Source organism: Diabrotica undecimpunctata, chromosome 8 (genome assembly GCF_040954645.1).
Source record: "Diabrotica undecimpunctata isolate CICGRU chromosome 8, icDiaUnde3, whole genome shotgun sequence".
Classification (NCBI taxonomy): domain Eukaryota; kingdom Metazoa; phylum Arthropoda; class Insecta; order Coleoptera; family Chrysomelidae; genus Diabrotica; species Diabrotica undecimpunctata.
The window spans coordinates 53275614-53290874 of NC_092810.1; the positions used below are offsets into that span (position 1 = coordinate 53275614).

The window sequence follows — 15261 nt, forward strand, 5'->3', positions numbered from 1 at the left end:
CACTTGCCTTGCATCCGCTATATAGTTGTGTGTCCCACTTCTTTTTACTGCTGCATTTTCTAAGATAATAACACGAGCTTTACACTTGAATATCTTGTAGTAATCACACTTACAATAAATGTTTTGCTTTTCTTTATCTTTCTGGTAAAGATAACCGTCGATCAATAATTTACTTTTATCCTTTTCACTAAGTACACACTCCAAAGCCATTGTGTGTCGTGACCCTAGCTCAGAGTTTTGACAATAACGCAATAGAAAACTTTAGTTTAAGTATTTATATGAAAATTAGTTGTTTTGGTGAGTATTAAGATTGTAATCTCTGTTAATGGGGTGTACTTATAAAGAATTTAAGAGTAGCATTCCCAAACTTCAGGTAATCAGGTCAAATAGAATTTATTTAAGGATATTATTATCAAAAACAACAGAAAGCAAATAAAAAAATATTTAAAAAGCTCGTTAGCAGTTTAATTGCTTTGTTAAAGAAAACATTAAAATACAATTAGCAAGGAATTATTGCCCTCAATTCTTGCGGGAATAGCACATCATTTATCGTATAAGTATATAGAAAATACATATAAAGATCGAATATATATTATAATAATAAATTAATTAACGGAATAGCTAGGTCAAACACAATCTAAGCAGTAATAACTATGTAAATAGCACGTAAGTTACCGTATTAGTATTTAGTAAATAAATGTTAAGCAGTAACTATTTAAATATATTTTTTGGTCAATTCTCTTTTCGGGCAATTGTTTTTCTGCCAATTGTCTATTCCGGCAATTGTCCATTCGGTCCATTTGTGTTTCGGAGAATTGTACATTTGGGGAATTATCTATTCGGGGAATTGTTTTCGGGTATTTGTCTTTCGGGAAAATGTTTTCGATCAAAATATAAACAAAGAAGATCAAAAATAAACGGACATTATTAAAACTTATTTCATCAGGTGAAGAAAATGAGATAAAAGTACAAAGTAATACCTAAGAATCAGTGGTGTGATGATGGATGTAAGAATTCAACTAGAGAAAAAGATGAAGCATACTTAAAGTTGCTTACCCGACTAACTAGAACCACAGTCGAGAATTACCAGACAAAGAAAAAACAAGAAAAGAGAATACTTAAAAAATTAAACCGCCTAAATAACAACCTTTAATATATAAAACGCCTATAGGGAGAAATAATTCGGAACATTCTATAAGGAAGTTACCACTAACCAAAAATAATCCATAGTAACGACGAAACCGGAGTAAAGAACTTTTACGAAAAGAAAAGATGTATTAAATCAATAGGCAGAGGCAGTTAAAAAAAGTAGCCAGCAATAAATAACCTGTAATAGATAATCTCCCAGCCAACATAGAATAATGGCGTCACAATAACTTATAAAAGAAGTATGGACACATAAATCCCTTCCTAGTAATTGAAATATCGGAAATCTCTGCACAATATACAATAAAAGTGATATATTCGAATGCCTCAACGACAGAGGAGTTACGCTGTTAAATTTTCTTCTTCATGTATCATGTCCTTTCAGAACATTATTTACTATCATAGCTATCTTAATTTTACTTACTTCCACCTTAAATGGCATGCTTGTATCAATACCATACCAATCTGGCAAGTTCTTTAACCATGAAGTATTTCTTCATCGTAGACTGCGTGTGCCTGCTATTTTCCCTTGCTTAATATTTTGTAACATAATATATTTAATACCTCTCACTATATGTCCGAAGTACTTCAGCTTTCTCTTCTTGATCCTTTTTATAATCTCAGTAGTCCTACTGAGACGTTCTATATTGTGGAGTTTCCAATCTTCTTCATCGAACAAACTTTTTGTTCGATCTACATAATTCTAGTGTTGTTATACGTAATGAAAGCTTGGACTTTGTCAGAGGTATCTACGAAGAAGAGGCATGGATTGATTGAGTGACGAATTCTGAAGTTATTCGCAAAATAATAACGAAATGCAAAGTGCTTATCACGATAAAAAAATAAGAATACTTTGAACATATTACAAACATCTGGGAACGAACAGAAAAAGGAAAAGAGTATTCCAGGATTAAATTAATTAATTGATTTCAACTATTGAATATTGATTTTTTAAAGGCAATGCCAAGATGGTTCGATACCTCAAATTGAGTGGAGCCGCTTTGATGTGACAAGTTTTCTAGACTATTGGTTTGAGCCATGCTCTAGTCAGAAAATTTTTAAACGCTGTACCGTAATCAAACTATTTATGTACATAAACATTCTAGGCCCTTTTGCTTGTGTCAGGAATTAGGTGTGGTTCTTTTAAAATTCATATACAAGCAGTTTGTATTATCTTTAAAATTAAAATGAATTGGGCACCATTCTTTAATAGTTTAGTCTCGTAAGGAAACGAGTTCAGACAAATAAATTAAACAAAAAATTTAAAACAAAGCTAGACTTTATTGTTTTGTAACGAACAAAAAGTTATTACAAAAAAAAATTGTTTATTTCAAAATTTTTAGTAAAAGGTATAAATAAAACACCCAAACGGGCTGTAACACAAATACAGAACGTTTTCGGAATGTAAATTCCATCATTAGTGTAACCTGAAAGTAATTAACCACTTTAATTAAAAAGAACGTAAGGTTTAAAATGTTGACTAAGGTTATGCAAAATGTGGTTAATACTTACAAAGTGCACATGCTGTGAGCCACTAAAATATATGGGTAAAAACCCTTTAAATGATATAAATTTACAAATGTGTTACATTATATACTATTAAAAATCAAGATGTCTAAGTTACCGTTGGAATTGGTAACATGGCAACGTATGGCTCTACATCGGTTACTTGGTCCTGAAACAAAGTGTCTTCGAGGACCTGTTGATAAAAACTGATAAAAATGACAATATTGACATCTTAGGACAGATGTCGGAACAAATCAGTCAGTGCAACTTACGGTAGTTGTCTAAAATGACAGAAGCCAGCATTATTTAAAATTGAATAAATTATAATTGTAATAATATTAACAGTATTAACCATCAATTTTGTAGTCTGTAATGTGACTTTGTCCTATATTTATGTTGAAAAACATTGAAAAATTTGTTTTATAAATTAATTTAGATAAACTGGAATACATGAAATTTTGTAGGTATCAATAGGCAACCAACTATACATGTGTCTAAATTTGATTGTTCTTAAGTAAAGAATATAACAACAGGTCCTGTATGTTATAAAACATTTGGGACCTAGGAAATAGTGAAAAAGACATATGTAGGAAGATATAGATAGGAAGATATAGGAAGATATAGAATAAGATTATAGATGTTCTATAAAATTTATTGTTGAGGAGTGATATAGTAAATGATATGTTTGAATTTACTGTTAAGATGAAATTTGAATATGAACAGAATGTTTTCGTAATGTAATGTTCATGTATTGCTTAACTTACAACTTAAGCATGGAAGGCCCTCTATGTCAAAAAACAACATTTGGTACCTGGTAAATGTAATAGATTTTTTAAGTTATAAGTTCATGAACATAAATTACTGGTTCGGTTTGAGGGGTTAAGATGGTAAGTTGTTTTGTGTGTTGACCAGTATGCAATATAAACAGAAAATTGATGGCTGATAGGTGGTTTGGTATTGTATTGTTCAAACATTGTTCAAGTTATAACTTAAGAAAAAGAAAAAGGCCCTACATGTTAAAAGGAACATTTGGTACCTGAGAAATATAAAAAGGATGAGTTATAAGTTTGAGTTTGAGGGTTAATAAAAAAGATTCTAGGAGAATAGCGTCATCCCAGAAAAGAAATAAATAGTCTCTGTTTAGGTGATAAATTACAAATGAGAAGCTCTTTTGTGCTTCGAAACTAAACTTAAAATCATTTATTAAGAAAACAAACATCTTGGCATTAGATTATAAATGAGAAATACTTATATGTAAATAAAATCATGCTTTATCCCAAATTTTGAAATTCTTTCACATAAAAAAATTCTATTATATAGAAGATATTTGTAAATAATGTAGATATTTATGTATCTAAAATACCAATCTTCACTGTTCAATAAAAGGAAATATAAAAAATTTTAAAACCTGAATTATCCAAGTGCTTGTGTGACTTGTAGGAAGGATATAATTTTTACCAACTAGGTAGTCAGGCTGGAATTTCAGAACGTTGAATGTATCGGCAGCGGAAATATAATATCCACCATAAAAATCTATAGGATGGGAGTGGCAAAGAAAACAGGATATTGCACAAAAGACACTTATACCAGGTAACGGTAATCCTACGAATTGCTGATTGTGTCATGTAATGGCGGCCAACTATACACTATGGTTTCAGAACATATAGCATATATCCATAGTTTTTTAGATAAATTAGACAGGTTCCTCTTGGTTGGTTTTAAGCTGAAAATATCAGTTTTTGTTTTGTTTTTCTTTACTTTAATCTTAATCTGTTTTAGTCGCCAGATCAACCATCGTCCCCTCGGCAACAAATTAGAAGATTAAAAACCAATTTTCCGACAGATCCTAGATCACCATTTTACGATAACACTGGTCAATCAATGAAACCATTTGCTCGCTTAACAATTTCTCGACAAAGACTTTATGAAAAAATATGTGATTCCGCAGCTATGGACGATGTAGATGATAATTCCAATAATTGTGAAACAGAACCTTGGTCGGATTGGTCACCATGTTCAGTTACTTGTGGAAGGGGTAAATACATGCTTAACATTTAAAGTTACTCTTTGTACGAATTTTATTAGGCTTATGCCGGTTTCATATTTGGATTTCTTCTTGTTGGACGTCTAGATTATCATTTCATCTTTTTTTTAGTTTTTACATAGCTTTCGGTATTTAATATAGCTTACCTTGTACTAGTGTTACTACTTAATGCTGTAATAAGATTAAACAACGATTATTTGTAAGGATAATTACCTTTTCTTTTGTTTTTGCCTTTCGATTTTTATTTCGGAAATCGTTTAAAAAAAATTTTGAAATAAAATTTTGAAAATGATCTGAAAACTGGAATAAAAATAAATTTGTTTATATTTTGCTAAAGGAAAAGCTATAAATTTGACAGTCCGCGACTTACTTCGCCTCGGTCTTTATATATCATAAATCAAACAACACACCATTATAACAACATTTAAAACAACCAAAAACATGAGTTTGAATGATAGTGCATAGTGCTTATGCGCTTGTGAATGCTAGAATAGTGCACCATCTTGTTAATTTAGATAAGAGACGCTATATGGTAAGCTTTTTATTATTTTAAGAAACAGTAGCAATTTAGGTGGAAATAAAAGAAGATTTCTACGAACTGCTAGAAGAAGTATATGACAGCTCACCAAAAAACAACATCAAGATCATACTAGGAGATATGAATGCTCAAATAGGCAAAGAAGAACTTTTCTTAGGAACCATTGGTAAACATTCACTCCATCAAAATACCAACCCCACACACCCCGACATACACAAAGCGACATGGATTATGCCTGGAGAAACAACCGCTAACCAAATTGATCATGTCTTGATAGACAAACGGGCCGCAACAAGCATACAAGATGTGAAAAGCCGAAGAGGAGCATGGTGCGGATCTGACCGTCTCCTAGTACAGATAAAATACAGATGCAGAATTCAGAAAAACAGGAGGGAAAGACAGGAACAAAGAACAAAACAGCTAGATATACAAAAATTGAAACAAGAAGATGTCAAACAGAACTATAAAAGAGAAATAACACAAACACTGACAGACACAGGCAGTCTAGATACCGAAGAACATTGTGAAGAAATCAAAACAAAAGTTATTGACGCAGCAAGAAAAATCATAGGTAAGAAAAAGAAAAATACAAAAAGGGAATGGTTCAATGACGAGTGTAATAAGGCCATACGGAAAAGAAATGAAGAACACAAGAAATATATGGAAAGAAGAATCAGAGAAAGAAGGGCAAGTTACCAAAATGCAAGACGGAGGGCAGATAAAATATGCCGAACAGAGAAAAGAAAATACGAAAACGGCAATATACAGAAAATGAAAGAAAATCTTTAAAGCAACAATATAAGACAGGCGTACAGATATCTACGCCATTTAAGAGAAGGATATAAACCCCGAACAAATCTATGCAGAAATCAAGAAGGGCAAATAACCAGTGATCCAAAAGAAATAAAATCAGTCTGGAAAACCTATTTTCAAACTCTTTTAGGGATACAAGAAAATGAAGAGCATATGGACATGCATCACAATGAGGGAGACACCGAAAATATAGAACCCCCAACGATGGAAGAGGTAAAACAGGCAATAAGAGCACAAAAGAACAATAAGGCTCCAGGTATTGACAAATTCCCCCCTGAGCTATATAAATTAGGTGGCGATTACCTAGTAGGACAAATGCATGTGCTCATGAACAACATTTGGAATGATGAAAAGATTCCTAATGATTGGAAAACCGGGATTATATGCCAAATCTATAAAAAAGGGGATAAACTGAAATGCGAAAATTATCGCGGCATAACTCTCTTGTGCACGGCGTACAAAATTTTTACTTACATACTAAACAAACGACTCCAAAAACTAACTGAAAATATTGTCAGGGAATATCCAACTGGTTTCCGACAAGGAAGATCTACAACTGACCAACTTTTCACAGTGAAACAAATCTTAAACAAATCGTGGGAATACGACATTGACGTCCACAACATATTCATAGATTTCAAACAAGCCTACGACTTAATTAATAGGAACAAGTTATATCAAATATTGCAGAGCTTTAATATCTCCCAAAAATACATCCGACTGGTAAAATCAACAATGGATTCGTCAATAGCAACTGTCAGAGTCCAAAATGAGCTCACTGAAAACTTTACGATAGACCAAGGATTAAAGCAAGGAGACGGGCTGGCGCCGACACTATTCAACCTGACCTTGGAATATGTGATAAGATAGCTGAATATAGGAAGAGGTAATCTTCTAACAAATAAATCAATACAGATTACCGCCTATGCCGATGATATCAGCATCATGTCTCGCAGAACAGAAGAGGCGGCAGAAATATATTCACAATTAAAATCAAAGGCAAAAGAGACCGGACTAGAAATAAATATTCAAAAGACAAAAAAGTTAACACAGGCAAGAGCTAGAGGAATCAGACACACAGTTGAAATAGAGGACGATATTGAAACGGTAAAAAGTTTCACATATTTAGGAGTTACATTAAACACGGATGGAACAGAAGAACCAGAAATTCAAAGAAGAATAGTAAACGGAAATAAAGCTTATTTTTTACTCGATCATGTGTTTTGCTTTAAAAACACACACTGGAGATCGAAAATCAGGGTCTACAAAACTATTATCAGACCAATACTATGTTATGGATTGCGAGACATGGGTGATGACAGAAAAGACAAAAAGAAAACTGGAAGTCTTCGAAAGAAAAGTCCTAAGAAAGATATTTGGACCTATTAACGAAAACGGAATATGGAGATCTAGGTATAACCATGAACTCTACCAATTATTCAAAGAGACACCGATCTCAGAATTCGTTAAACTTCAGAGACTTCGCTGGGCTGGTCATGTAGTAAGAATAGAGATAGAAAGATTGCCGAAAAGAGCCCTTAATAGTAAAATGCAGGGCGCAAGACCAAAAGGAAGGCCACGGAAAAGATGGGAGGATGAAGTGGCAGCGGACGCGCAAAATTTGCTAGACGTGAGAACCTGAAAAAGATTGGCGCGGGACCCACAAGGTTGGAGGCATAGTTTGGAGGAGGCCAAGGCCCGACTTGGGCTGTAGCGCCATTGGAGAGAGAGAGAGAGCAATTTAGGTTAAATTGAAGTTACTCATTGGTCATTTATGACAAAATTATAATTGTAATAATGATCATCGTACTCATGATTATTGAAAAAATATATGTTTTCGACGTTGTGTGAGATATTCGATGGTGATATTCCTGTGATATATCTGACTATCTTTATTTCACACGTTTCTAATAATTAGGTAAAAAGAAATAAATATTAAATTTACAATGAGTTTATTTTACCTTGGACGACTGGTTTCGCATCCTATAATTTGCTATGCATCATCGGGTCTTCGTAGAGATAACTTAAATGATAAAAAGTAAAATACTACTACTAGAGTACTATCAGGTAAACAACAAATTGTACCCCTACCCAGGGTGCATAGTTTTAAAGGTACACAATTTTTAAAAGTATATAAAGTGTTGTTACATGCCGATACCAAGATTGTAGTTATAGATACGCAGATGCATATTTATAGCTTTTTTATGATTGGCTGTTGTCTGGTGGTGATCGGCTTTACTGCACTATGACAAATGTAGGAATGCTATTGATAAGAACGTTTGAATACCCACCAGATATCTTATTAACAATTTTTCTCTTCTCTACGGTTATTATTCTAGCAATTAAAAAAAACTCTCAAGAGCATTTCTACATTTATCGTAGTGTAGTAAAGCCAATGACCATCAGACAACATTCAACCATAACTAAGCTTTAAATATGCTTTTACATATACCTTTATAACTACAATCCTTGTATCGCATGTAAGCACAATTTATATACTCTTAAAAATTGTTTACCTTTAAAACTGTGCTTACATAATATTAACATAATTTCTAGTTTACCTGGTAGTCCTCTAATATATATTTTTAATAGTAATTTATATTTTTAGCATTTAAGTTACATTTTCTGGAGAAGTGATGATGCATAGCAAATTATAGTAATCGAAACCGGTCGTCCAAGGTAAAATAAACAGATTGTAAGTAAGTATATTACTTATTTCTTTTTACCTTATTGAAATGGACTAATATGTGCAACCCATTCATCGTTTCTAATAATCTTCCTATGTTCTTGTTATTGAATCTTTTCTCGACCTGACAAGCCTATCAGTTTTCTTGTAAATCTTGGTTGTAGTGTCTACATGGATGAATTATTTTGCCTTTCTCATCTAGTTTACACCTCCTTGAATTTTTTTCGAGAAGTCTTTGCAGATTGTTTTCTCTTTCTCTCTCTCTCTCTCTCTCTCTCTCTCTCTCTCTCTCTCTGAATATAATAAAAAAACTAATTTCCTCGCCCATTCTATAACATATGTCTTACTTCCGAGCTTGTTGCTAATTGCGTTCATAATGGGGTTAGATATAATACTCTCTTTACGTATTTTGTAGTTAGATACATTTATCCTATTTAAACAGTTATTTTTTACATTTACATCGCTCAATAATAAAAAAATGTTTATTGTAGGTGTCAAGTACAAGCAAAGAAAGTACAAAAATGAAGAAAGTAAATACAACTGTCACCGAAAACTAACCGAAAGGGCTAGCTGCGAGGCTGTACAAACCTACTGTCGAATTGCTCCAATAAGAGAAAAAATAGATCCTATGTGTGAACTGGGACCGTGGTTAGAATGGTCTGGCTGTAGTGTCACTTGTGGAAAAGGAACGAAAACTAGAGAGAGGAGATTTAAAAATAGGCTTGCTGCTAAAACTTGCATGGCTGGAAAAACCAAGCCTCCCTTGTTACAACAAAATTTAGAGTGTGAAGGGGAAGGCAAATGTGACAGAAGAAACCCGAAAGTAAGTTATAACGTTTTAAAGTAGGATAAAATTTAATGAAAAAATATTATTAATTATTTTTTAAACTTTTTCATTGAAACAAAAAACTTGCAATTTAATTGTCATAATTACTTATTAAAAAATATTAAAATAATGAAAACATCCAAACGGATTATAATTTTTTAAAACGTTTTTGGTCCTATCAGACCATCATTAGCAAAACTTAAGTACTCCTTTAAAAAACTTTCACAAAACGGTATATTGTTGAAATTACATTAAGGTTAAAGTTAAGGTGAAAAAGATTCGAATAAAAGCGAAATCGATACAATGTCGATTTACTAAAAGAGAACATATTGAATCTTACTTAAAACACCGCCCACATTTGGGTAGATAGAAGTCAAGAGCCAAATCAACTTCTGGTAACTACTGTCAGACTCCCATGCGGGTGGTGTTTCGAGCAAGGGGCAATATGTTCTCTTCTAGTTAAATCCAATATTGACATTGTTTCGCTTTAATTTTAATTCTTTTAACCTGCAAAATGTAATTTGTGACAGATAAGCTCTATTAGACACCTGACTTAAAACGCAAGTTAAGTCTAAATAAAAATATATTCCAATAAATAACCAAAAAAATAAAATCAACTTCTGTATAATGTGCACAATAAAAACAAAAGACGAATCTTAGTAAATAATATCAATGAGGTTACGATCCGTTGTTGATACCTATAAAAAGTAAATAAACGACTCGGTCGGGCTGGGTAAGCCAAAGGACGATCTTTATCCAATACCCTAAAACTAGAGAACGACTAATAATTATTACTTAGCCTAGGTTAGAGGTGGGACGGAGCTGATCCATCAAAACTCTACACAGATGGGGAGCGGAAGCGATCGATCAATACTCGATGCAGACGAGGAACGGAAGCGATAGATCAATCATCGGTTGCAGAGTACAATAAAGGAAGGTGGCTTTTGATAAATACTTAAAGACCCGGGGGCAGAAGCTTATACTAGATCATTATTATTATCAAACTCGGTTCGTTGTCGTTATCCACGGCGTTTTATACCTTTGCCGGTGCTCCATGGCCAGTGTGCATTGGTTTTCTTATTTTATTGATAGGACTTACGGAATATAATATATCATATTCTTACAGTGAATTTATTAAAAAACATGATTTAGTGATATTTGTTTAATTTCTTGTGACGTATAATGTAGGTAAACAAATAATCTAAATTATGCCTTTGCAATATGGTCTTAGCGATATGCAATATATTGAAAAATGATTCATGTTATATAAAGACTGTTATCTACAAAGAAATATTAGGCTGTGATATCTGTGAAGATCTTGTTACCAGCAAATACTTGTTTTATACTTGGGAACAGTTTTTGCAATCTCAGTCTTTGTTATACGATATAGTATCGGCTGTTTGTATTCGATTGTTTTGTCTGTTGTAGGACTTCTCATCTTTTTAAGGTATAGTAGTGTTATTCATAGCTGTGCTTAAATAAAGTAACATGAGTAGTTTGGAAGAAAAGAAAAGACAGTCGAAACGTAGAAGGTTATCTCCAGAAGAACGGCGTTTAGTGCTGAAAGTGATAAGTTATTTTAATTTGGAAAAAAATAACATGGGTCCATTGACATCTATTGTGGCAGTTCAGAAACGCACATGTGATGCTTGCGGTATTTCAGAGAGGACATTCCAGAAAATTAACAGCATGAGTGAGGATAAAATAAGTAAAGCCAATAAGAAAAATCGACGACATCCGAAAACTTTAGATTTGCCCCAGTCAATTAAGTTAGCAATTAAAAAGACAAATAACAGACAAGTAAAGTGTGAACTCTCTAATGTATTAAAACGGTGGCATTTTTTAAGAAAATACATTAACAATAAAACCTGTGACAATCAAAGGCAAGTTGTATTTTAAAACGAAACTTGGATTTTGAACGTTTTAAAAAGTTCTAATCCGTTTTCATGTTTGCAGTTATTTAATGTTTTCTAACAAATATATTAATTATAATAAATAGAAAAACACTAAGAATATATATATATATATATATATATATATATATATATATATATATATATTGTGACAATTGGGGTTTATAGAAAATAATTTATAAGTTATATACTAGAGAATTTAATAAAAATTATTTATGTGAGGGTATTTTTAATAAATTAGCATATAATAATTGTAAAAAGTTGTATTTTAGTAATTTTAATGTTGTAAATAGATTTAAGTGAGCCATGTGCTTAGGCAACCAACTATACAGTGGATTGACAGATAGAAATTAATCATAATACCAAAGAATATAGACGCTATATTCTTTGATAATACGAATATAAGTGGGGTTATAATAATAATGTTGGTTTGAGGTGTTTAATTTATATATATTTGATGATTTAAATGTTTATTCTGATCTGAAAAGCCTAAATGTCAACAAAATTATCAATGGAACATTAACGAATTATCCAGAGTGTAGAGTGTGACCATTGTTTACAGTAGAACATTCTCGAAATAATGATTATGGCGGTGGATCGAACAGATATTTTTTTCGAGAACATCTATATGAAAGTAATGGAACAAATTGGAACATGATCTCTTACGAGATGGTTCTAGAATATCCAAAAGATATAAATACCCGTGATTTGGATTCAAGATGGCAGTTTTTGGAAGTTTTTAGTCAGAAGTCAGACCAGTTCATTATGAAAGTTAATAGACACATTTAGTTAGTGAATAGTGAAGTAAATTGTTCAGAATTTTTAAGAAGTCAGTCAGAAAAGTTTAGTAAGAAATATGAAAGTTAGTTGGAGTCAGTGAATCAGGTACAAATAGTCGAATTGTTTAATATAGTGAGTTAAATGAAGATTAAAAATTATGCATATAATTAATGCACATTTATAATTATACACAAATAATTATTGAAGATTATAAAAGTATATTGGAAGAAATTAAATTATATTATGGTTGGAGATTAGTATAAATCAACTTATAATAATTGGATATTGGTATATTGAAAAGAAGAATAAATATAAATGCTGTTTGCTGGTTTGGTTGGTGGTGTATAAATGCTGGTGAAGAAAACTATATCTTAAATTGGTAGAAGCTGATAATTGGAAAAAGTAATTTCACAAAAAAACAAGGATAACTGAAGTACGAAGACATTCAGTGGTGATTAGAATCTATATAGTGGAAAACAGTTCATTTAGGCATTCAGTGAAAGAAAGGTACAAAATTTTGTTAATATAATTTAGTTAGTGTCATAACAATTTCAATTTTGAAGATAGTTTGTTTTAAATTTTACATTGTCTATAGAATTTAATTAGTTTTATAAGAATATCAATTTAAAGATAGTTTATTTTAAATTTACATTGGCTAGGTTAGATATATATGTGTGTTTCATAATAGTTATAATAAAGATAATTTAAAAAAGTACTTACAAGCTAATTCTTTGAGAACCGCGATAAAAACCCTATATTATTAAAATTACTCATTGCTCATCATTCAAACAAAAAACACATCATAACAATTAGGCACCCAACGCGGTGGCTCTCTATTTAAAAGAATTAGTTTGGGAAGATAAGTGCTCTCATATAATTAAATTAATTATCAGTAGAAAGAAAAAAGTATAGATTTTAATTTTAATTATATTTGAACAAGTAAAGTCTCAAAATGTCTCAAGGAAAGAAAGGTACAAGAAGCAAAAAGAATGAAGAAGATGTGGAAGTAGAAACACAACCTATACAAGAGGAGAGTTTAGTACAAGCTCCACAAGATACTGCAGAAATGAATCCAGAAAGAGAGGAAAATGTCAATATGGCAGCTTTGATGTCATTAATGATGCAGATGAACAAGACAATAGAAGAGAATACGAAAAAAATGGAAGAGAATTCAAAACAAGTCAAAGAAGACATGAAAAAAATGGAACAGAAATTGGAAGAGAATCATAGAAAATTAGAAAAGAAAATAGAAGATAATAATAATAAAATTGTAAAACAAATGGATAAAAAACTTGAAGCTGCAGAGAAAAAAGTAGCAAATGAAATAAAAAGTATACGGAATGACTACAAGAAAAGGATAGAAAATGAGAGGACAGAAGTAAAGAGGATTATTCAAGATAATAAGATAGATATAGAACAGAAAATAGAGTTACAGAAATGTAACTTAGAAGTAAAAATTAACGAAGACAGGAGAAACACAGAAGAAAAATTAGACGATATACAACAAAATATCCAAATAAATTGTAATCAAATAAGAAATGTGGAACAGAGAATAGATGATATTTCACAAATGAGAGACATAGGGAGACCTTACTTAAATTTAACAAATGAGACTGGGATTAAATTCTCTGGTAATATAAAAAATTTGCATCCTAGAGTATACATAAATAGTTTAAAACATAAATTAAGATTTGTGAATAATATTAATGATATTAAAGATTATATTAGAATGACATTAAATGACAATGCAGCAACTTGGTTTGCTAGTATTGAGAATGATTTAGATAATTTTCAAACATTTGAAAATAAATTTTTAAATTATTATTGGGGTGAATTAGAGCAAGCCAAGTTTAGAGAAATTCTATATTTTGGAAAGTATAATCAAAATTTAAAATCAAATATGGTAGATTATGCATTGAAATTGATAACAGTTGCAAAATATTTAGAACCACCACTTAGAGAGGATGAAACAGTCTTAAATGTATCTAGACATTTTGATGTTGATGTTGTGCAAACAGTAACTGTACAAAATATTCAAACAATAGATAGTTTTATTAATTTTATTCAAAGAATACAAAGAGGCAATATGACAAGTAATACTAACAACAGAAAAAACAATAATAACTTTCAATATAATAAAAATGATAATCAACAATATAGACAATCATATAACAATAATACTAGGTATGGTGATAGTTTACAAAATTTTAATAATAATAACAGTAATCCAAATAGACAGAACTTTAATAATAATACTAGTTATAATAGACAAAATTTTAATAATAATACTAATTATAATAGACAACATTTTAATAACAGTACTAATAATAATAGACAAGATTTTAACAATAGAAAAAATACAGAGCGACCTAACTATAACAGACAGGTAAATTGTGTTCGAAGGAATAGAAGCTGCGAAGACAGGGAACGAAATAGTACAAGGCAAGAAAATGTGAGTAGAAGTCATAGTAGGGAAAGACATAGGACATCAGATCCAAGTGGTCAGATACAATCTGACAATTCTAATAATCAAAATTTTGTGCAGTAAACTTTCTGAATTACAAGTTAGGCCATTGCTATTATGAAAAACCTTCTGAATTTATTTCTTTAGATGAGGATAAAATTATTGAATCTATTAATTTAATTTATATAAATGCTTTGGCCAAAAATAAAATGATTAAGATTATGATAGATACTGGTTCAGAAAGTACTTTAGTCTCGGAGAATTTTATGTTTAATACATTAAAACTATCAGATATAATAAAGATTCCAAAAATTAAAATTATTGGTGCAAATAATAAGAAGTTGGGTGAAATTGATAAACTAGCCAATTTTAAAATTAATATTCTTAATAAAGAAATTAATATGCAAGGATTTATTGTCAAGGATTTATGTGTTGATATATTAATGGGAAATGATGAATTGGAAAAGAAGAAAGTAAAGATAGATTTTGAAGAAAAAATGGTAACTTTGGAAGGGCAAATAATTAAATTTATGCAGAAAGATGAG

General features: G+C 31.1%; 1 protein-coding gene across 1 annotated transcript in view; it reads left to right on the forward strand.

Moving 5' to 3' along the window:
* LOC140448824 (uncharacterized) overlaps positions 1 to 15261 on the forward strand; it is a 228545-nt gene that overhangs the window by 41978 nt on the left and 171306 nt on the right. The window contains 2 exon segments of the mRNA XM_072541943.1: positions 4432 to 4687; positions 9225 to 9556. Of these exon segments, the coding sequence (XP_072398044.1) occupies positions 4432 to 4687; positions 9225 to 9556 (588 nt within the window).